We start from the raw sequence: 24,359 nt of genomic DNA, 5'->3' as shown, positions 1-24,359 counted from the left end.
GAGTATGCTGTGGGCCTATAGGATCACCCCCACGGTGGTGGGATACAGCCCGTTCCAAGTGCTAAGAGGACGACATCCGTTCACCAGGGACAACGTAGTGTGGAGGGAGAAGACCATCACCAGCAAATGGTCCCCCGCGGTGGTCCAGCACAACCTGGAGAAAGCCCAGAAGATTTATGCAGCACACTACGACAAACGTCGCAATGTGAAGGGTACAGAGCTGGAGGAAGGAGAATGGGTCTGGGTTAAACTCCCTACCATACAAAAGAAAGGTGAAAGCAAATACAGCCGGCCCTTACAGGTCAAGGAAGTGCGAGGCAGGGCGGCTCTCCTGAGCGACGGCAAGGTGTGGTCCCAAGACCGCATGGCCAGAATCAACAAGATAGTAGTGTGGCCCAAAGCTGAGGAGGAAGAGATACAGGTGGACTCCCAAGAATCTAGATCCCAACTGGGGCACAACGCGGGAGGCCTGTCGGATGGAAATGGAGAGAACAGTGAAGCGGACAATCCCGATACTGAGCCTACAGACGGAGACGATACACCGGACGGTGTAGTACAGAATGGAGATCACAGAGATGGTGAGAGAGCACAAGAAGAGCGAGAGGTGGAAGAGAACCTGCCGGTAAGACACACCTGTAGTGGCAGGGCAGTCACCATGCCCTCTCGATATAGAGACTTTGAAATGAGTGGACATTAGCCATGTGTTTAACCGCCTCTGGGCGTCCCCCAGAGAGACACATTGGGGAATTGGACACATTGAGAGTTGGGGGGTATGTTAATTGTTGTTCATATAAAAAGGGGAGATATGTAGTATGCGCTCTAGTCTATGAGCGTAGACGCGATGACGCGTCACGTCATAGACTGGTGCGTGGGACGCGCGCATGCGCGGAAAGGTGATTAGAGAAAGGCGCGAAGGAGAATAACGGCAGTTGGCGACCGGAGCTGAAACTAAGCAGACGCTCGGCGCCCTATGTTCATTATACTTGGAATAATTGTGTAATAAATACTATACACAACCACAGCGCCTCTGTGCATGGTGTGGGGGAAAGGAGAACTTTACAGACCCGAGGATATTTTTGTGTTATAATTGTCTAATAGGGATATTATCCTTGCAGGTCTTTAAGCTGTCTCCCTTGGACCCTCTCCTCTCTTTTTTGTGCGTTGCACAGCTTTCGTTATATCTTCTGTAGCTTTGGAACTGGTTCTAGGGAAGAAGTGTCTGGGAACGGAATGGGATTGTTTATGTAAGGAAAAGGATTTGTTCTAATTCAGCTTTTCGAGATTATTGTTAGATCATCCCCTCTAGGTGACCTATGTGTAGGAGAAGCATTATGCTTTTGCATTTCCCTCCATGCCTTGGCCAAAAAAAAAACTGGCATCCTGATTGGCAGGCCCTTTTCATTAATACCAGATCCAAAATGTCAGATGCAGATGTCATGCAAGTTACTAAGTTAGAGCTTTTTCCGGTGGATACTCTAACTGCAGATTTCTCTCATGGCATTAGACCGAGTGGGTCATGGAGAAGCTACAATCTCAGATATATTTGCAGCGTAATCGTGGAAAAAGAAACAAAGCAGAAACATGACGTCTTTTATTTCTTTGGAACAGTATGTTTCCTTACAGTGCTGCCCCGTGGCTTAAACATTCACCTTGCAACCTTGATGGATACGGAACTGAGGAAGAGCTTTCACGGTGGCCTCCCCTTACTAAGATAATTTCGGGAGACATGGATATCCACGCGGTCCTCTAAAAGGTGCGCGCCCATGGCAACAAAATACTTGCAAGATGGCGGTAGCGCCATTTTGTCCTCGCCCAAATTAAGGGGAGTTAAAGAAGAATTAGACGGATATCCGCACTGCCGTGGTGAGGCATCTCACCCGCACGCCCCTTGATCACTAACTGAGCAAACAAACGCTGTAAACAATGGTGCTCCAATTGGTACATAGCAGAGAGACGCATCAAATGTAGCCCCCTCATGACATGGAGGAACTTCCTCCTTTCCTTTAGTTCACTGAGTACGTCACGATACTAGAGCTGTTCGGGTGCTACCATTGGCCAGACGAGGCGGAAGTCCAGCGTCTGGTACCACCCCCTGAGGTGTGTAGTGCTCTGTCTGCCAGAGTACGCAGGCGCGGCTGGGAGCCCCCGGAGGGTGGTTGCTGTGCTCTGCGCCCTCTTCCTGCTTTGCCTAGGCGGCCCGCGCCCCAGGACCAGACTCCACGTTTTTACCGTAACGCCTGGTGGTCGCCACTCGCAGGTAAGTCCGTTGGCGGGTTGTGGTTTCTTGGAAAGAATGCTCAGTCGTCCCTGCTTTCAATTAATAGGGAGATTTTCGGGTAGTGGCGCGCAGTGCTTACAGGGGGCAAGCTGATATATATAGGCCATGCTGCTGCGGAGTGGAAGACCGTCCTTGTTGCTGGAGACGGCGGAAGCCGACAGTCGCGACCCCCATAGTACGAAACGAGTGAGCTACTTCGTCTGGCTGAGACTCGGAAGCCCCAGGTTAAAGTTAATCAGTCGGCCTGGACCTGTTCCGCTTATTGCAAAAAGGCTTCGACGACCAGCGTGGTGTGGTCGGGCAGCTTCTAAAATACAGTACCTGTCTGTCTCAACAACTTGTTGATTAATTTGCGTCCTTAAGAATTGATGTGCCCGTGTTTCAGGAGTGTGTATTTTTGACCCTGTTCTCCACCAGCTTTCGCTGCAGTGTAACACGCGCTAGTGTTTCGATCTTGTTGAGGAACGTTGGCGTCCTTGTTATACTACATGTTCACGGAGCCGTAGTTAAGCCATTATTTTTAATGCTTCCTGTTAAACCCAAACATTAACGATGGACTATTGGCAGGGTACACCACTGGTCCATTTTAAAAGGTCCTCTATTAGGTATGCACTGCCCGTGAGCTTACTGGTTTGCTTGGACACAAATACCAATTTAGGCTTGCTGGCGCAATGGGTGGTCTCTAGCCAAAGAAGTAATTTTCAGACCCCCCCCCCCCCCCCCCCCCCCCCCCCAATGTTTATGTATTTTTCACTTGTCTGGCATTGCACAGGCGGCGCTCGGCGCCATGTTTTTGTTCCTAAGCCTGGCTCAAGTACATGAGCCTGGTGTCGGGACATTAGTTATTTACACAATAAGTTAGAATTTATCTTCGGCAGTTTTTTTTTTCTCTCGGATAGTTCTCTTAAACTATGTAAAATATACTTTTGATTATCACTGTTGAATGGGGCGTTTTACTGTCCAGTTTATTGGCTTCCATTGATAACATATGGCGAGTGCTTTATATGCTACACTGCCTTAAGACCAGACTTGCGTGTTAGCGCTGTTCACACTGGCTTTTATAATTGACTGTAATTGGAACTTTTAGTGCGATACTGCAATGTCCATCACAAAGTAGTTGTTTATTACTTTGATTCAAATGTCTTGACGCTTAAACCTAGCCAAGAGCCGTCGCTAGAAAGGCGAATGCGGTGCTGCTATGAGAAGATGTTTGCCCGTTGAGTGATCGTAGCATCAAGGACGTGTGGTTTTTTGATCTCGCTCCCATGTTTAATGGGAAAATGTTACTGTTTTGTCTGCTACTGTACTGCTGTAAGTGGTAATAAGGCATGCACAACTCTTCTTGCCCCCTATAAGGAGACTTCATTGACCCTGTTGGCTTTCTGTACTAAAAGGGTATACATGTTAGTGTACCATAGTTATCTAACGCCCATGCGAATTTTTTTATCTTGTCTGTTTTCTTTACACGTGTCTTGCGCACTCGTACCTCACAACACATACTGTCACATTTAAATGTTAGATTTACACAGGCTATGCTTTTCTTGGTCTGGCAAAACATCCCACCATTAAATTTTCACACAAGAAGTTAAACCTAATGTTCAGGGATATTGAGTTTAAAAAAAAAATATTAAGATATACAGCGCCAAAACTGATGGTATGTAACCATTGGGGTGGAGATTCAAAATACTCCAAAAGTACACCCTACTGAACTGTCTTGAATTACGTGCATAGATGTAATCCTCTGAAAGTTGAAAAACTGGTACGATCAAGGATTTGTTTACAAAGAAAACTGGTTGAGCCTCTGCTTCTTAGGGTAACCTTTCTCGACAGCTGTCTTTTATGCCAGCACTCAGACGAATCTCTGGGTAAGAGTATGTAAGTAAAGTGGTATTTCAACACTGTATTTTTCACTGTTATTGCAACTGCCAGCTCTAATGGTGATTTTTATGTTTTTAGATATGGCTCGTGGACATCAGAAGTTTCAGTCTCAGCAGAAGAATGCCAAAAAACAAGCTGAACAAAAGAAGAAACAAGGACATGATCAGAAGGCAGCTGCCAAAGTTGCGTTAGTGTATTCCTGTGCTATTTGTAGGGTAAGTACCGTTTGCATGTATTACCCTTCCAGTTTGCCTGAAGAGCTGAGGGTTGAACTGCAATTCGCAACTGAAAAGCAGTTTTGTTGCTAGCTAGGGTTTGGTATATAATGGTGCTCGCGCCATTCACTGCGAATACTGCTTTAGTTCTACCTTCATCGGCTATATGGCTACTTAACTCGGCAATCCTGAGTCCTTAGCATGTGCCAATGCCAGTCACATCTTGGATCAGCCACAAAAGTATTTTAGTCTCCCTGTTCTTTCGGTTGTTTGAAGTGAATCCTTCTGCCAACCTCGGGACACTTTATACTTGTATACTTTATTCTTAACATGGTTGCTGGTTATCACAGGAATTGAAGTTGGGGTCTTGTCAGTTATAGTAAGTTTGCAGCATGTTAAGTGGAACCTTAATATTTGAGGTTTAGCTCCTCGGGGAGAGACCTAAAGTCATTCCGCTTTCCCACTACGTTAATGGCAGACTCCTTTTGTGTTTTGCACATTCAGTGAAAGTATTAATTGCCTTATATCTGGGTAACAAGCATCGGTTGTGTCTGCCTGAGTGGACTACGCTGCAGCTATATACAATTTTTAAATTCAGGTTTTGAATTGTCGCTAAACGAAGCTATCTCCGAATCCTATGACAGGCCACCAAAAAATCATTTTTAACCCTCGTGTGTCAATGTTTGTCCCAAATGTCCCCCATGGGCCAATTTCACAATCCTCAGTCTTAGTGCACATGGAGGAACACATTTATCACCTCATTAACATTTCACCTTTGACTAAAGACAACTCTTCAATATCTTTCAAATAAGGTCCCCCCCCCCCCCCCCCCCAAAAAAAACTAATTTTACCTCTTTCTTTAATAAGCCTCTTAAAACTGCTGTCTTCTCAGAGAAATTCCTCACAAACTTCGCATAGAATTTTATCAGGCCCATGAAAGACCTCAGTTGATCCTTATCTGAAGGACAGGGGGCCAACTCAATTGCTTCTAAAAGATTCCTCTTTGGTCTGATACCGCAGCTGAAATGCCATATTCCAAATATTCTAGCTCTTCCACTAGAAACATACACTTTTCCTTCCTCAGTGTCAAACCTTCCTCTTGTAATCTATTTAAGACTGAAATAAGTGTCTCATTGTGCTCAGCTACACACCTCCCAAATATAAGTATGTCATCCTGGAAGAAAATCGCTTTTTTGATTCCCTTAAATATTTCAAGTGACCATCCTCTGGAAGACACTAGCTGCAGAGATTAAACTGAATGGTAACCTTGTGAATTGAAGTGCCCTCACTAGTAATGAATGATGCCAGATCGTTTGAATCTTGATGTAAATGTACCTGATGTTAGGCACTCTTTAGGTCCAGTTTTGTGAAAATTTGCACCTTGTTAGAGTGGTAACTAATTCCCCTATATTTGGCAGGGGAAAGACATCAGCCACCACACATTTATTCAATGATCTGAGATCAACGCAGAATCTTATATTTGTGTCTGCCTTCTGCGTGATCACCACCGGAGAAATCCACCTAGAAGCCTCCACTGGTTGACTTGAACATCTGCCCTGGGATTAACTCTAATGTTCAGATCATATTGGTGCATCCACCCCAAAATTGCTGGACCATCTCTAGATATGTATACTCTACCATAAGTCGACCGATGCTTAAAGCAGATGTTACTGTCGAAGTATCCTAGAATCTCTATACTCTCCCCTTGATACCCAGTAGGGTTTATATCACTCAGACAATTCTTTTTCTTTCCATATGTCCTTAAATAAATATTGTGGAATAATGGTCCACTTCGAACTGTAAGAATAACAGTGTGACCATCCATAACGAAATCTGCTTTGGTCTCTTTTCTCAACATTGACTGCATTTTCTCCTGTCTCATCAATGACTAATATCTTGTTACCATCCCTCTTGATCTCAACTCCGTTATCTTCCACATATGCTACTTTCCCTCTCACTTTACCCTTGCACATTTTTGCAAAATGTCCTAATCTCCCACATTTCAAACACTCCTTATTATTTGCAAAGCACAATCTAAATTCAGACGAGTGAGCATTACTACCACATCTAGTACATATTTTGTTTTGACTCCTCGGAACATAGTTCTTCTTCTAAAATGTATTCCCTCTCTGTTTCACAAAATTTACAGCACCCTCATCACACATTGAATCGTCATTCCAGTTCTTTTCCGAGACCTCGTATCTCTTGTTGTGCACCATCTTTCTGTAATTCCTTCATGCATTTTTCCGACTCCTCCACTACTTTTGCTAGTTCAATCGCTAATTTCAGTGAAGGTTTTTTTTTTTGCAGCCCAGAGTCTTTCTTGAATTTTCCTGTTACTCTGAACAATCAACTGATCACGAATCAATTCGTCTGCCATCTGACCAGTTGCATTTTACAGATAGTTCTCGCAATCGAGCTACAAAGTCCTCTATTGACTCATTTCTTTGTTTGTTTTTGTAAAATTTGAATCTATTCATGACACTATTCTCCTCTTTGGCAAATCTTGTTTCTAATCTTAGCACTGCCTCTTCGTATTCATCCAGGTCTGACCCACTACCAGACTGTGAGACTTGTGGAAGGTATTTAAATACCCGTTGTCCTTTTCCGAGAGAAGACAGTAATAGCCCTTTTTCCTTTTTGCTGAGAACTGCTGTCCATCCAAAGCCTCAATGTGGTTGTCGAACATTACAATCCAGTCCTCCCAGCTAATCGATGGATTACCAGGCTCATTCAGAAACTGTGGTGCCTATTTGTGTAGATCATAATACATCTAAAATATTCTGTGCCAACAAAAATAACCAGGTCTCAACTATCTGTTATCTTGCATTGACTTGAATTCGGTTTTAATTCTGTACTCGACTAACTTATATGACAATAGTTAATGAGTTGTCGAACTTGCTACTACTTCTCTTTACAAAATGTGAGTCAATTAACAATACCGTTTTACATACCGCTAAATATGTAATAAAATCGACTCTTGTTCCGTTCTCCTTCCGTTTCACCGCCCACGTAAATTTTAACTTCATCCGCTCGTTGCTGCCAAACCTTTGTTTCGGTTGCTATGGAGATTTTGATGGGTCTCCATTTCCTCAAAATGGCTGAAAGTGACGTCCTACGCAATCACGTGTTGACGCTGATGCGTGATGTCGTGTGTTTGACGAGTTACTCTTTCACTGCTTGCGTACTGGATTCGGATTGTAACTGCAAGCTGCTTTTGAATAAAAACAGCGCTGCTTTTGCCACAACCGTATTTCCAGTCAAAATTGGTAAAATGATGACGACCTCATATCCCTGAAGTCACCAGATCCACTCCGATACTTGGCAGTCCAAATCAGTTTTCTTTTAAACGGCAAATAAGCATGGTGAGCTATTCAATTTCCCTTCACCGTAGCGCTCATCTACCTCTGATGTAAATCCTGTTTCCTTTTGGAAAATCTCCTTTGTCTGGTCCAAGCTTAAGAACGTCGCCAAATGTTGTAAATTAAATAATACTTCTTGTAAGCTTCTTGGTGGTTGACAGATGATTTATTCATCAGAGTAGAAATAAAAGCTACATGCTCCAAGCTGACCAGACCTTAACTGACCCTCTAGAATCCCACGGCATAGGTAAGAACACCCAGAGGTTCTATACATGACAGCTGGGCATGAAGATAAAAGAAAGGCTAATAAGCTTAACATAACTAAAGATAATATTTACAACAGTTTCAATAGTGGTTTCCATTCGTTCAGGAGTTCTTTACATGTGCAGCAGGTCCTCTGGTGCTATGCAGCATAAGCTGCAAGTGGAGCCTGCTTGATCCTTGAGCCATTATGGGAGGAGCTGTATGCAGGGTAATGGGCCTAGTCAGTACTTTAAAAATTGGATTTTGCTGGTTATAAGAGTTTGGAGTCGTCCAGCCGTGGGCCCTTTTTGGTGGGGCATCATTGTCCTCGGCCAGTGATAGAAGTTTGACCATTTTCCATACAGGTTTTTTACATGTTGAGTTTTAAGTAGGTGTTTTCCACAACCGATATAGCCCAGTGTTGATCAAGCTATCTTTGCGGTCATATGAGGCAGGTGATGAAGCATGCTGTTGTAATTCTGACCACATGTAATGGTTAAGAGTTCCATGTGCAGATTTCCGGACTTTGTCCCAAGTGATATAAGCTCCTTGTCTTGCCATGGTTTGTATTTGTAGGCATAACTCCGGTCTTATCTGTGCGGGCGAGGTGTATTTGGGAAAGCCAAAATGACTCCTTTACGCTATTATAGCTGTGCTGTCCAGGGCTTTTGAGTCTCTACCCCTCTGTAGTTCACTTCCATAGGCTATTGTTGGTAAAAGCTTGGCGCGTACAACTTGAGCTAGGGGAGAGTCTGTGCGATATGTTTAAACATTGTGCATCCTGTTCTGAAGCCATTTTGATCATGCAGCAGCAAGTTAGATGCTATGCAGTCAGATACAAGAGTAAATATTTGACAGTTATCCATCGGCATCTAAAAAGGCTATTGGGTGGAAATATGCATGTTTGTTGCAGCTTTCTTATTTATGAAGTGGGTATATTATCAGCCCTTGCTATGAAGCTGATACATTGCCTGACTGCACAACCAGATCGAACAAGGGCTTCTATCTTTTACTCCACGTCATTCAATTTTATTTCATTACAGAATGGAATCTTGTTGGGGCGGGTGGCTCGAGAGGACTTGGTTTTAGGCATTTCCTGCACAGCACGTGCTTGTAAAATCTTTTGTATTAAATATCTCTATATCTATATATATCTTAAAAGTTCAAGTTCGGGCATTTGTATAGCGCACTACTCACCCAGAGGGTCTCAAGGGCGCTTGGGGAGGGGGTTCATTATTTGTCGAATAGCCAAGTTTTAAGTTCCTTTCTGAAGGAGATGTGGTTCTGAGTAAGGCGAAGGTGAGTGGGGAGTGAGTGTCAGGTCTTGGCAGCAAGGAAGAAGGATCTGCCACCCATGGTGGATTTTCGGATGCGCGGGACTGCGGCGAGGGCTAGATTGGACGATCTTAGTTGGCGGGTGGGTTTGTAGAAGGACAGTCGAGTGTTAATATTTACAACAAGGGGTGGTGAGGGACAGAGTCTCTGAATTAAGCAGAAAGCTCTCACCCAGTCAAGAGATCAGGGCTAGATCCAACACCATTTTTTAGCTCACTGCACCATCCCAGTTTCAGAACCTGGCTGTATGCAAATTAGTCTGTTCCTGTCCCAGTGCATGATGGGAACAGGGCAAACCAAACTACAAAAGCCAATTCTTACACTGGGAAGGAAACAAGCTCCCGGGGACCGGTTTCTGGCATTACAGCCGTCTTCGGCCCGGTTTGCTTGAATCCTGATGGTGCAATGAGCAAGGGTCTCACATCTGAGAATACCCTTCCACGCTTAGGGTGGACAAAAATATTTACAACAAGGGGTGGTGAGGGACAGAGTCTCTGAATTAAGCAGAAAGCTCTCACCCAGTCAAGAGATCAGGGCTAGATCCAACACCATTTTTTAGCTCACTGCACCATCCCAGTTTCAGAATCTGGCTGTATGCAAATTAGTCTGTTCCTGTCCCAGTGCATGATGGGAACAGGGCAAACCAAACTACAAAAGCCAATTCTTACACTGGGAAGGAAACAAGCTCCCGGGGACCGGTTTCAAGCAAGCCGGGCCGACGACGGCTGAAATGCCAGAAACCGGTCCCCGGAAGCTTGTCTTCTTTCTGGTGAATTGGCTTGGTAGTTTAGTCTTCCCTGTTCCCATGATGCACTGGGCCAGGGACAGACTGATTTGCATATAGCCAGGTTCTGAGCTGGGATGGTGCAGTGAGCTAAATAACGGTGATGGATCAAGCCCTGATCTTTGGACTGGGTAAGAGTGGTCTGCTTAATTCAGACACTCTGTTCATCACCACCCCCTTTTCTGTATCGTTTTTGGCCACTATAGGTGTGGCCGGGTATACTCAGACATGAGTCCCTTTCTCACTGCTCCATCAGGATTCAAGCAAGCTGGGCCGAAGAGGCTGAAATGCCAGAAACCGGTCCCCGGTAGCTTGTCTCCTTTCTGGTGAAGAATTGGCTTGGTAGTTTGGTCTGCCCTGTTCCCATGATGCGCTGGGCCAGGGACAGACTAATTTGCATATAGCCAGGTTCTGAGCTGGGATGGGGCAGTGAGATAAATAACGGTGATGGATCAAGCCCTGATCTTTGGACTGGGTAAGAGTGGTCTGCTTAATTCAGACACTCTGTTCATCACCACCCCCTTTTCTGTATAGTCGAGTGTTAAGGCATTCTGGTCCAAGATTGTAGAGGGCCTTGTGTGCGTGGGTGAGAAGGCGGAAAGTAATTCTTTTGTTGACGGGAAGCCAGTGGAGGTCTTATACTTCACTAAACTTTCCAACGTCGTATGCTTCTGATTGGCCAGCACATAAATCACTTATGCTTTGCTTGCCTGTCTATTCCGTTGCATGGAGCTTGGCACAAGTACATCTCTGATCTCTGGCTGCTGACCAGTGTCCTTCCACTGGCTACGCACTCAGAAGGTACTTTTAAATCTATTTCTTATCAAGTTCTCCATGTAGGCAGTCTTCTCTACTACCGGCTTTTCGCACTAGTCTTGTGTCTGTCGAGGTAATTTAAAAAAAAAAAAGTTTGTATCCTATTAGTTCACCTGTAAGCTCCACCTCTCAAATATAGACCTCAATTTGGGCCTGATTTAGATGTTGGCAGTCTTGTGGCCGGTATGCCATAGCTGCTGTCCAGGATAGTATGCAGAAGCCACTTATTGCCCCAGAGTTCCAGAAAGTGCTTATCACATAATCCCCAGAGAAATATTTGTTGGTTGGTAGTGCACATGCTAGTCTGGAATGATTTAGTGGCCACTCATCACTGGGAATGGCAGATAACTTTTTGTTGTATTTAACTAATTGTTGCGGCTATCTAAGCGTTGGTATCTATTGCGTTACTGTTGTGGAGCAGCCCCTGCAGATGGGATTCTAGCTTTACAAACTGTCACTATGTGGTCGTAATTCCTCTGGGTGTAACTACACCTTTTTAAGGTGAACTTTAGGGTTTTTCCTTACTTACCGGTGAGTCTGACAGTGGTGGTCATTCTTTAATTTTATCAATGCATGTCTTGGTTTGTGATTTGTAGCTGCTTGGCCCTCAATATCATAAGAAACCTTGCCAATTGTTTTTGAGTTCTCAAAAAGCACACATTGCCATAGTAGTCTGTGGCACGGAACAAAACTACTTTTTGTGCCGATGTGCTCCTTGTGAAAGAGCAGAATACGGTTACTCTTAGTGAAGTCTGTCTATAGATAGACCGAGAGACAGCATGTTAATGAATACAAATGATCTTGGTTAACTCAAGACCTAATTAGGAGCTTCAGTCTTAAAGTGCATCTGCTGTGTATGCCCTTGCATTAGTGCAGATTTACAGCTTTCATGTATTCAGTTTACATGAAGCCAGGAAATCCTAATCCAGGAAATCCTAATCCAAGAAAATATCTGTGACCAACATTTTAGCACAAGCAAATATGCATGTGTAGACTTGTGTATATGTGAAAATTTGCTGAGCATTTAAAAGTTAATTCAACTCCAACCACCTGATCCCAAATGGGGAAGAAGTTGTACCTCTGCCCTTGTCAAGAGTAAATATCCAACCTTTTCTCAGTATGGGAAAAAATTAGAAAAGCTGATAACCCCCTAAAATATGCAAGTTAAGTAGGTTTGCAAAGACGTCAAAGCACATTCCAACCCTGGAACTATTGCTTGATGCGATCTACAACCCCGATATGTAGATCTTTCGAACGGTGGCAAAATGCGGGAAGTGTTAAACTTCAAATTCTACTGTAGTATGAGACCTCGAATAAATAGAGCGGCTATTATCAGACTTCTTATATAATGGGATTGCTGCCTTTCAAACTAGCAGTTTTAATTGAGATTGTCTTCATTGAAATGTCCTTCAGAACAAATAGCAGTTGTCACTTAACATGTAGAGTATGTGAATCATCATCACTTTGACTTTCTGCACTCTGTCATATCAAGTGCTCAGTTTCGGCTGGAAAGAAATTCATGCCTTCCTCAAAGATACATCATACTAATTTAATTTCCAGATTCTAAGGCCTGGAAAATGCACAAGGAATCCAAATGTCCTGAGAATGTGACGGTTCTAAAGAAGTGACAAACTATCCTATATCCTTATTTCTCCCGATACACTTTTCACTCTTGTTCATGGCTCCTTAAAACCCCCTGTCTTTTTCACCCTCAGTGTAGAGATCCCGTTTCGCACTCTAGCTTTCTGATAAAAATTCGGAGGTGGGAAGTTGCAGGATTATTTTATAGACTAGTTATTTTTGGAATGTATGTATTTTAGTCTTCATGCCCGTTAAATTTGAAAGCATGCGAGTTGGGTGGTCTGAGAAATTCATTTCGTTCGTCCAGCCTATGAAGATGCTCAAATTTTGGGTGCTGTGAATCGCTACATTTTCTAGGCAAAGTTTTGATCCAGGCTACTTTCCAATGTTTACAGACTGAGGCATGCTCTTCATGGATTCCCATGACACTAGGAGATTTGTGAAAATTGGATAGCAATCTGCAGCACATTTGTTAGTTGGGTGACATGATTTACTTTTACTGTCTGTCATTTCCTCCTAAAACTCTGATTAATGTTCTAATTAATCCTTTTTATAATTTCTTTCAGACGCAAATGCCAGATCCTAAAACTTTCAAACAACACTTTGAAAGCAAACATCCAAAAGTCCCACTCCCTCCAGAACTGGTTGATGTTGAAGCATAAACCGTTCACAGGTTAGTTTATATCCGTATTTTTTGTCTGCCTCAAGGCTGGAAATGTAAGGATTTTGATTTATTTTGCACTTCTAGTTCTGAGCAATCATTGTAGTTGAAACTCCCAGATTATTGCATCCAGCCTCCGCTTTAAAATTCTGGCGTACATATGCACCATATTCCTGCTGTTTCTGCCAATCACCACCTGTCCATTTTTTTTCCTTGTGCACAGCTCCAGAACAGTGAGCTAGCAAGCAAGATTTGGCATCCCTATTGTGATTATCCGTCACTAGGAGGGCACCCACTGATATTTATTTTGCTGTGGGGGGGGGGGTTGTTGCAACCCTTTGCCGTCAGAAGGCTGCCTTCTGGTGTTTCACTAGAGTATCGGAATAACAACCATTCATTCTCCAACTCTTGTAACCCACCACCATGTGTATGCAATTTCAAGGGCACTTTAATCTAGATAGCAGGACCTGAAAAGGTTGTGCAGTCTTAGATAAACTGAAAATAATACTCTTGTGCCATGTGCTTGCTCATCACCTTATTTCTTGAGAATGAAATGTTTGTTCTGTAGCAGATTTGCTCAGGGTGTAAATATTAACTGTGCTGTTGGTCTCCTACTCCTTCCACGTTGGTTGTAAAGCCTAGGTATCAATCAAACTGTACTTATAAATCACAGCTTATCACCCGTTAGGGTATCCAGATGCTGTGCTGAGGTTCTCAGTCGAAGAGCCAGGTCTTGATCTCTTCCTGAAGTCTACCAATGAGGGTGCTGTTCGAAGGTGGAGCGGAAGGGCGTTCCAGGATTTGGCGGCAAAATGGAAGGAGGATCGACTTCTGGTCCGGCAACGGCAGATGCGCGGTGTCTGTGCGAGTGTGAGGTGAGCGGAGGTTTCTGGTTGATAGAAGTTCAGGAGATGGTTCACATATGCTGGTCCTTGGTCATGAAGGGACTTGTAGGCGTGGGTCAGGAGCTTGAAGTGGCATATCTTCTGGATGGGGAGACTGTGGAGTTCTTGCAGGTTCTGGGATATGTGCATCCTTTTGGGCAGGTTGAGGATCAGTCTAGCAGCTATGTTTTGAATCGTCTGGGGTCTTCATGAGTTCTCCAGTGGTTCCTTAGTCCAGACAGCTGGTGATGAGGTGCTGGTGGGTATCCACTTAAAGATTCTGCAAAGCATTTGGAAGCAGGCTGAGGCCACGGTGCTGACCGGTTATTTAGCGACTTCAATGTCCAGGATTATTCGGAGGTTGCAGGTGTGATCTTGTGGAGTGTGGGTGGGTATGAGTACCTTTGGCCACCAGGAGTCGTTCCAGAGTGTTGTGGCTGCCGAAAATTAGCACTTCGATTTTGTCCTCGAGCTTCAGGAAGTTGTCTCCTATCCAGGCTGAGGCGTTCTTCAGGCCGTTGTGAAAGTTGTTGTTGGTCGTTGTGGAGTCCACTAAGAGGAGGAGCTGGGTGGCGTCTGTGTAGGAGATGATGGGTTATGACGTTTGCTTCCGGCATCATGTAGATGTTGATGAGGGAGGGACTGATGGAAGAGCCTTGCGAGACACCACAGACCGTCTGCATGGGCTGTGAGGTGAAAGGAGGGAGACCAATCCTTGGAACAGGTACCTGCTTTTTAACTGGTTACAAGAATCCCACTTCTCTTGGTAGTGTAACTTGCAGATAGAATTGTTTTGACAGACTTCTGCTGGAAATGCTTCCTTGGGTGTGAATATGCCTTTGCCACTTTCGTTTTTTTACTTAGTGCAGTGATCAGTAATTTCTTGGCCTCGTGCTACTTCTTGTTTGTGGTCAGTCTGCCTGAGGTAAGATTAAAGTTAGGGTTGTGATGGGACAACTTCCCTGTGACTTGAGTAACTTGTTCTGGAGTCTAAATTGAGGGTTTGTCCTAGGGTGGTGCATTTAGGAGCAATAAAGCACGAGGTATTACTAGCTGCCAGTGTTTATTGAAATGGCACCTGAAGAATTAGCCAATGACACTCGTTAAGGGGTTGTAGTGATTACACTGACGTTTGAGGAATGCCTTATACAGAGTACAAGGCTTCAGATGCAGTCATTTGGTGGGTGGAAATTTCACTTTTGCAACGGCAGGGCTTTCAATTATTAGCCCTCCTTCTGCAGACTCCCCTGCCTGTGTTCTGGAGCTGTACTGGTCAGACCCATCAGATCAAAAATGGCATATCCAGTAGTTAGTCATAAGTCCAGCTCTCAAATCAGAGTACATACTTTGATTCTGTTCTCCAACACTCATCCCAGACTCCTTTCTCACTGGTGTCAAGACACTAGTCAAAAATTCTTTTTTTCGGCAGAAGCCATAAAAGACGCAGCAAGAATAAAACTTTTAGCATTATTTAAAAACCAGAGAAATTCCATTTTGACAAGTGACCATAATAAAGAATTTAAAAATCCCGATTTTAAAATTTCTGACCTTGTCCACCACATACGACACAAAAACCTGGAAACTGCAAATACAATATGCAAGTCCGTATCCGTTTTTAAGTCTATAGACTTCCTTGCAGTGCCCAAGTTCTTGCACAAGTTAATAAGCTCTTTCCGACGAATTTTGCAGTAGCCTCTGCAGAAAAAGAGCACGTGCAGATCAGTCTCCTCCTTGGCTGGACACGCAGTGCACCCCAGATACCGATTGATTTGTGTAGGCATTGAGCCGGAGACTACCATATCAAAACTGTAAATAGTTTCCCAGCCAGGGTTGGATAAATAACATCCCGTACAGTTTCCAACATGTATGCACATTTCTTGTCCAGGAATATAGATAGCCTGGAGCCGGCCCTAGGACTGAGATGCAAATTACCCATTTGAACATCCCAGTATCTTCTGATCAGGACCTTCCTGGTAATACTTTCACAGGCTTATCTGGGGTTCTCCCACAAATCGCAGAATCCTAGAGCGATCAAGCAGTTTTTAACATACATGAGCCATGGAAACTTCCAGTTCCCAGAAGTGCTAAGAATCTCCTCTAGCTTAGTTCTATACTCGACAAGTTCCGGGGTAGCCCTTATCCTTCGCCAAAAAAGAAGTGGCCTGCATCCTACAACCTGGGTGATTAGTCTTACTCCTAGGTCCATACGGAGAGGGAATAGAGAGGTGCTCCCCGGAAGGACAACTAATTGTCTTAGAAATTTATTTTCGGTGATCAGCATTGGATTAATATTTGAGTGGCCCCATATCTCAGCACCATACACTGACGCACTTCTCACCTGAGTTTTGTAAATCTCTAAGACTGGGCTCATAGGTTTGTGATGGTATCCCTAAAAACTTTGGCCAAACAACCCCAGAGATTTGGGTTAATCTAAGGTTAGCCTTTGTGATTTCCCCCCCACCCCGTCATTTTTTTCATGTACGGTGACCCCCAGGTACTCAAATTTGTAACCCTCTCTAGGGGTGAGCCATTCAGGCAGGGGCCAGAATGAAGCGATTTCTCGGGGTTTAAACCCATATTTTTGTAAGATTATCCCCAACCCCCTATCTTTACAAAAAAGTGAAAGTCCATCCATTATTCTTTGTAGCCCCATAGGGAACTTAGACAGGAGTAGCGTGTCATCAGCAAACATCAACGCCACAACCCGAGCCAACTTCGGGGCATCCATGTTCTTGCATCGGCTCAGGGCGTACACCAGGCCGTTGATGTAAATACAAAATAAGGTGGAGGCCAGGACGCACCACTGTCGGAGGGATGGGTGGAAATAGAAACTCTGAGGCCGTATTGGAGGTTGAATGGTATTGGTTTACTAAGTTACAGAGATGAGACAAAGTCAGAATGCTATTGAGCAGTTGTAGAGAGGTGCTGGTCTCTGGGTGATGAGATGTCCGGTCCTTTGGTAGTCTTCAAGCTTGTAGGGATTTGGATGGCCTCCCGGAGTGTCTCCAAAAGAAAGAGCAGTCAGTGGACTGTCCTGTCCGGAATTATGACAGTCACCACACCCAAAGTGCAAAGAAAACAAACAAGTCGGGAGGGATTTATTCCCCTCTGCTTCTTTGAAAAGAACAGGTTCTTCATTCCTGAGCGGGGTATATGTTCCCCCTGCCTTCTAATCGGGGATAGTTAGGACTCAGCCAAAATTATACCAGAGTAATTGCCCCCAAAATTCTAGGGCATGCAAATTTTGCTCGGGCCAAGAATTATAAAGAGCAGTGGCCTCCAAAATCCTAGGGCCTAAAGGCTTAATACTCTCGTGCCCACACAATAACTAAACCAAGTATCGCAGTTATGAGCACTGTTCCAATGCCCAACAATACAAAAAAATCAATATGCAGTTTGCATTCACTATTTAACCACAGGTTCCTGCTGACATAAGGAACAAGCATTTACAATGCAATGGTTTTGCCTTTGTTAAAGTTAGAGCTATTGGCATTGCTCTTGACATTATTTTTATTTATGTTTTTTTTAACATAAATAAATGGCATTGTCATTTACAATGCCACTAGCTTTCTCTCGCAAATGACACAAACACACACAGAGCCCCCCTACACACACCCCCACACAGAGCCACACACAGCCACACAGAGCCCCCCACACACACAGCCACACAGAGCCCCCCACACACACAGCCACACAAAGCTTCCTACACACACAGCCACACAGAGCCCTCCACACACGCCCACACAGCACAAGCAGGCAACAGGGGCACACGGAGGCACAAGCAGGCAACAGGGGCACACGGAGGCACAAGCAGGCAACAGGGGCATACTGACGCACAAGCAGGCAACAGGGGCACACTGACGCACAAGCAGGCAACAGGGGCACACTGACGCACAAGCAGGCAACAGGGGCACACGCAACAGGGGCACAAACGGAGGCACAAGCAGGCAACAGGGGCACGAAAACGGAGGCACAAGCAGGCAACAGGGGCACGAAAACTGAGGCACAAGCAGGCAACAGGGGCACAAAAACGGAGGCACAAGCAGGCAACAGGGGCACCCAGAGGCACAAGCAGGCAACAGGGGCACACAGAGGCACAAGCAGGCAACAGGGGCACAAGCAGGCAACAGGGGCACGAAAACAGGCACAATCAGGCAACAGGGGCACGAAAACTGAGGCACAAGCAGGCAACAGGCCCTGCCGACACCCCATTACTGAGACTTAGCGCATTTTTTGCATTCTCCTATAGGTTTGGGATCCCGTCTGTTTACAGCGCCTCGAGGGCTCGGAAGCAGAGCTATACAAGCACAGGATCCAACCAAAACAAGCCGTCTGTAGGTCAACAGCAAATACCAAAATACAAACCAAGCATCTATGAGTGTAGACTTCGCATTCGCCAGCAGGGGGCAGTGAATGCTTTACACCGTACACAAACACTGTTCGTATGTACTCAGCGCACACCGTCCTGTCTCAAAGCACATTACCAAGATTACACCCACAAGGGTAAACATATCAATATATTGAATAACATCAAAACAATACCCGAACTCTGACTTGTTTTGGGGACTGAAGAGGAGGTAAGCAGTAGCTGTCGGACACAAGAGGGTCAAGGCACCCCGGACTCCTCCCCACCCCCCACCCCAGGAAGGTAGCAAGGTGCGTCTTCGGAGGAAGTGACCACCGACTTTCTACAAGGTGCGCCGGGCCACCTGGAGAACTCGTCGGGGACTCTGTCAGCCGCAGTTGACTCCCTCCACAATCCTAGCTTCTTGGTCTGATAAAATTGATTGGGGCAAAATAAGTCCAAATGTGGAACAATGACCATCACAAATATATTCAAATTATGAACCACGCAGCTCAACATTTACATCTGATATTTCAAAAGTGGACCCGTAGTTTATAAAATAAAACTATGCCTTTAAATGTCTGCAGTTTTCAGGCCTCCGCGCCACTCCCTGTGATCCTGCCTGGAGACTGGCTGCCGTCCAGCGCCACGAGGAGGACATGGAATCTTTCTGGGCACGTCATGAGTCCCCGAAGGGAAAGCTCTCCCTCCTATTACTGTATCTCCGTCGTCAAATGTGCAAACATTTCTACATCTCGCTCCTTTCTCCTTTTCCCTTTGCAAAGGATTTTGAGATTCTTATAACATTTATTTCTACTTTTACGGCGCTGTTCTGCCTGTAAGGCATCAGGGCGCTTTAAAAAACCACAAGAGAAGGTTACAATGCAACGTAAAGTTGGGATTGAAGACGATCGACAAAACTCTGAGCAGGTACAGGAGAGGAGCCTACAGGAAACCGAGACCAGCAGACCCCCGAGGCCCGGCTCGTGTCTGCACGTACATGCCGGTGCAGGGAACTCCCCGGACAGGGCTCCACCTCTCAGGCCTCCAGAGCAGCAGCCGGGAGCCTGGCCGGAGACGAGGAAGGCGGGGAGGACATGACGAGTGAAGGTAGGAGACAGGGGGAGAGAGGTTGGGGCAGGAAGGCAGGGGAAGAGAGGAGGGGAAAAAAAAACAAATCGACTCACCTGCACCTTGCGACGGCGGCACTTCTCCGGTCTCCCTCTTCGGCATGGGAGACCGGCAACGTCGACGGCGGCGGTTCCCTCCAGGCCACGGGAGCCCCGCGGGCGCCGCCATACTGCTTGCCGTCTTCCTTCTTCCCCCGGGGGGTGGGCACTTCCGGCCGGCCGCGCTAGGATTGGCCGGCCGGCCAGTCACGGGGCGGGAAACGGGGGAGAAGAGACGCAGTAGTGCCGGCAATGCCGGAACAGACACGGGGGCGTTCCCGGCGTCCCGTGACGTCGGCAAAAGCCAAAGAATGTCGGGAACGCCCCCGTGTCTGGTCCGGCATGGACGGACAGGCCCCTCGTCCAATGGCAAGGCTCCGTTTACGGAGCCAGCCAATCAATGACGAGGGCCGAACCAAAGCCACACTACTGTTCTCATCAGGTTTTCGCCTGCGCGAAAAAGCTGCGCGGAAAGCGCAGCTTTCGCCAGGCAAAACCTAAAAACCGGGTAGGGTTAAAGGTGGTTTCTAGGATGGTGCAAGTTCAGGGATGGTGTGCCCTCCCTTCCCGACCTCCTCCCCAGCTGACCCACTCACTGCGTCTGCTGCAACTCTCCAGAGTTGCGGCGGCCTTTCAGCAGCCTCCGGGGGCGTCCACCAGTCTTCGCACCATCGGTCCACGGCCTCCCCTTCTCGCTGCGCGGCGTCCTGTCTTCTCGGTTCCTGCAGACTCCAGTCGGGTCTCTGTCTTCCTATTGTGGTTTTCGGCGTCTTCCTGGTTCGTCTTGCAGATCCCGCCTTCATTGCATGTCACCTCCCTAAAAGCCGGCTGTCCCGCCTCTTCTGGGCTTCTCATCCGTTCCCATTCGTCCGGCCCTCGGGTGGCTGACGTTGTTTCCTGTGGGACAGAGATGTGAGGAAATTAACTCTGCCTTGATCAATGGCAGGATCGTCGGTAATAGGCAGGGGTGAGTCCCGCTCGTCCTCTATTTGTTTACACTCCCCTATTAACCAGTATAGGGATGGTGCGATTTCTCCCCCCTTTCCCATACCTTATTATGGCATAGTTCCCTGCGTGGAGCCGAATGATCTCTAAAAGATATGGGGGTATCCCCAGCTCCCACAACACTCCACAAAGTCTCCCTGGGAACCATGTCAAAAACACTTCACAGGTCCACAAAGACCAGATAGAGCCCCCCTCCGCTACTACTGATTTCCAGTGGAGGAGTTGGAGCTTAAGTATCTGGTCTATAGTCGCAGTTTTGGATCTAAACCCAGCCTGTAGATGGGACATTTTATTTTCCTGCAACCAGGTCTGGACTCTATCAAGAATGATCCTTGCGAAGGCCTTTTGAGCTACATCTATTAGACTGATAGGTCTATAGTTGGAGGGGTGAAAAGGACAGCCCTTCTTAAATACCAGAATTGCCTCTGCCCCCAGCCACGATTCAGGTAGGTTCATCCCTTTTTACAATTACGTTAAAAATCAACCACACAGGTAGGGGGCCCAGACTTTAAGCTCTTTTCTATATAGCTCTCCAGGAACCTTGTCAAGCCCTACAGCTTTTCCTATAGGAATCTTTTTAATTTCAGTTACTACTTCAGCCAGGGAGATTTGAGGGGAAACTATATCTACTGTAGGGAGTGTAAAGAGATACTACCATTGTCTGGTGGTATAGAGTACAGAGCTTGGTAGGGGGGTCACCCAATCACTGTCGCTATGTTCTCATCCAAGGGAGTCCGACCCTCACTACTGCCGGTCGCAACTATGTTCCAGAATGATCTTGGATTCCAGGGCAGTTTTTAACCTGTCCCATTTGTCTATTCGCCGGGCAACCTTGGCAGAAGCAATATTTTTATACTGGGCCCTAGCTATTTTGCTGACACTCTGAGATTTGTTTAATAGCCTCTTAAGAGTGTTCTTTGCCTGTTTACAGGTGCTGTTAAACCACGTAACTTTTTATTGACTCCTTCTGCCCCGCGGGCATGGTCTATAAAATGCTTCTCTCAATTTACAGTAGATGGAGTGATTGATGGCCCTAATCTACTTTGATTTTAAGGTGAAGCCCCATTGTCCGCCAGGTCTGATAGGGTCATTAGATCGGTAATGATACTTTCATAGACTAGTGCCAGTTTTGCTTGACAGTTTTCCATCTGTGCCCACTTAACTTTTTTTATTAATTTTTTTGTTATTGGCGAGGACTAGCCCATCCCTAAGACACTGATCTAAGTCTCTTGATTCCGTTTTTAGAGGGAACTCTAAGGTTGATAAGGCGTTATGATCACTATCATGCCTAGGTAGAATAGTAAAGTCACAAAAGACCAACCTCTGGATTTTATTACAACGAAGTCCAATATTGACTCGTGGCCCACACTTTTAAAAGTGTATCTACCAGGTGAATCTGATATAAATCGACCATTGCAGGCACGTAGGGAATATTTAAAAGTAAAAGGCTTTATTTGAAGCACAAGAGAAGACCAGGCCCTGATCGGGGTTAAGATAGCCCACACCTCATCTTCTCTGCCACAAAAGTCATCAAAGTCTTTTAGGGGTTCATATTGACCTTTTAGGTTACCACCCAAAAGAATCGGACCACGGCTAATTTGCAATAGGATGCAAATCCCGGACGAGTGTGTTCCTAGACAGCCAGGTTTCTTGGAACATACAAATGTCACAGGAATCTACCAGTGTTTCCCAGTCTGGGCAATTCAGTTTGTTTTTGATGCCCGCAATATTCCATGAAAGAAGCTTCAAGTTTAGACTGGGTTTTAATAAGGATAGGGGGGTATTGTGGATCCCTTCCGTGGTATCCTCATTTGAGACCGACGGGGAAGCCAAGAGGAGAGAACAAGCAGAATTAACGGAGAGTAGATCAGCCTTATTAGAGAACCCATTTCCTCTAATGGGCCCAATTTCAGTCTGTAACTTGGCCAAAGCCAATTTTTGGGTTGAAGGGACAGAAGGTAGAGCTCGTACAGGACAGAGATAAACATCCGTATGACTGGGGTCAGATTTCTCTTTCTCAGGGTGTGAGTGATCAGGTCTTTGCTGTTCACTAGCTATCCCAGCTGTTTCCCTACCCTTTTTGATCTCCAACAGTCTGTCTACTGCGTCTAAATGACAATTTATTTTGTAAAGGGAGAGTAAGCTGGATGGGATTTTGGTAGAAACAATTCTGTCCCCCCTGTGAGCGTATTCAGCGCCAGACGTGAACCAGTGCCCTGTTCCTCACGCTAACATTTTTTGGGCACATAAAAATAGGTAAGAGTAAGACATCTAATACGTCCCCCTCTTGCTTGATGGTCAGATGGGGTGTAGGAGATGTTGTGTAATGTGAGGCTTCCTTGGATTAACTATTATACACTCCCCTTTTATATTGTTTGGTCTGTTCTCCACCCAACTTACTCTACTTGTCAGCAGAATCTAGTTTGCACTGACAAATTTGCCCCTACTAGAGCGAGTGTAGGCACTTGTTCTTTAACTGAGTGATTGCTTTGCCCCTGGACTGAGAGACGAACTCCAGAAAGAACTACTACATAAGGGATTGAAGCTGGGGGAAGATTGGGGTGGGCAGCTCTTGTCTAGATGGCTTGTCAGCCGGGACCAGACTGGCGGCAGTATTTATAGCAACTTAGTCCATCGACCTCAGTTTTCTCTTTTTTTCCATTGAGCGATTTTAGGTTCGTTCTCCCTACAGGTGATAGTTTTCCCCCCGTCCTGGCCAGGAATGCTTGCCCCTCCCTCTAATGGCCGTGAGGCAACCACCTCTTCTTGGACTGGTGGGCTGTTTCTGACTGTAATAGCTGGTGGACACTCAATTATCTGCCCTTGGAGGCTAATTATTTTATCAATATGCCCATGAATATGTGCTAATTCTTCCCTTGCTATATCTAATTTGTACTTTTAGAAAACTCAAGAGGGAAGGGAACCAAGTAGGTTCTAAATCAACCTTCTTCCGCTTGGCCTCACTCTGCTTATTAGGGTCTAGGCCACTCTCTACGATTCTATGGAATCAACATGGGTGGCTTTCCTCTTGGTCCCGGCTCTAGTATTTCTACTGTTAGACTTACAAACAATGGATTTCTTAGCTCCTCTAGCCGGGCCCATTTTCTTTGCTAACATTTTTGGAGTAGTACCCTCTCCCTTGTCTTGTGGAATACTATGGCAAGATTGTTCTGGTGTAGGGGTGGGGAAAATCAGACAATTGGGGGGTTAGGAGGTGTACAGTGGTTGAAGGTCCGAGATAACCTGCGTTCTATTTGTTACAACCACTTGGACCGTAAATGGCGCCGGACGTATGAGAACGGTGCGAAAGAGGACTATAAAAATGCCAGGAGACTCTATCATTCAATGATTAAAAACGCAAAGAAAACCTACTTTACCTCCTGCATCAAAAAATAAACATAAGGACATCTTTAAAATAGTCAACAGTTTCACCAAACGTAAAGCTCTCACGAGAAATTCCACCATCCCAGACCCTGTGCAATGACATCGCCAACTACTTTGCCCAAAAAATCGATACTCTGACTAAAGATTTCCCTCAACCAGACCTAAAAGACTCTTGAGGCAAATCCTGGCACAAATCCAGCCCATCCAAGGTGGACAAAGTTTAGCCATATTAGTCTGGAAGAATCTCACCAAAGGATATTGGCCACTAAATCGGGTTCCCTGTTTGACCCCTGTCCCCCAACGCTTCTGAGAACTATAATACAGGAGGTCAACCCCTGCATTAATTCCATAATTAATGCGTCCCTGCAAACCGGGGATATTCCTCCGCAATGGAAACTGGCCGCCGTCAGACCACTACA

General features: G+C 45.6%; 1 protein-coding gene across 3 annotated transcripts in view; it reads left to right on the top strand.

Annotated features, from left to right (window-relative positions):
• The first annotated feature begins 2,102 nt into the window (after positions 1 to 2,102).
• Positions 2,103 to 24,359, top strand: part of ZNF706 (zinc finger protein 706) — a 34,063-nt gene continuing 11,806 nt past the window's right edge. Inside the window, exons 1-4 of one of the 3 annotated variants that reach the window (XR_015309922.1) lie at positions 2,123 to 2,257; positions 4,235 to 4,371; positions 13,059 to 13,165; positions 13,842 to 14,028. Coding sequence is in view for 1 of the 3 variants with exons in the window: in XM_086966064.1 (XP_086822190.1) it covers positions 4,237 to 4,371; positions 13,059 to 13,154 (231 nt within the window). In the remaining 2 variants the exon portion in view is untranslated. Of the gene's footprint in view, positions 2,258 to 4,234; positions 4,372 to 13,058; positions 13,166 to 13,826; positions 14,029 to 24,359 lie in introns of all 3 variants that reach the window. The other 2 variants (XR_015309921.1, XM_086966064.1) reach the window with 2 other exon arrangements.

Source organism: Lissotriton vulgaris, chromosome 4_1 (genome assembly GCF_964263255.1).
Source record: "Lissotriton vulgaris chromosome 4_1, aLisVul1.2, whole genome shotgun sequence".
Classification (NCBI taxonomy): Eukaryota; Metazoa; Chordata; class Amphibia; order Caudata; family Salamandridae; genus Lissotriton; species Lissotriton vulgaris.
Note: the sequence above shows the minus strand (reverse complement) of the source record. Positions and strands in the feature narration are given on the sequence as shown.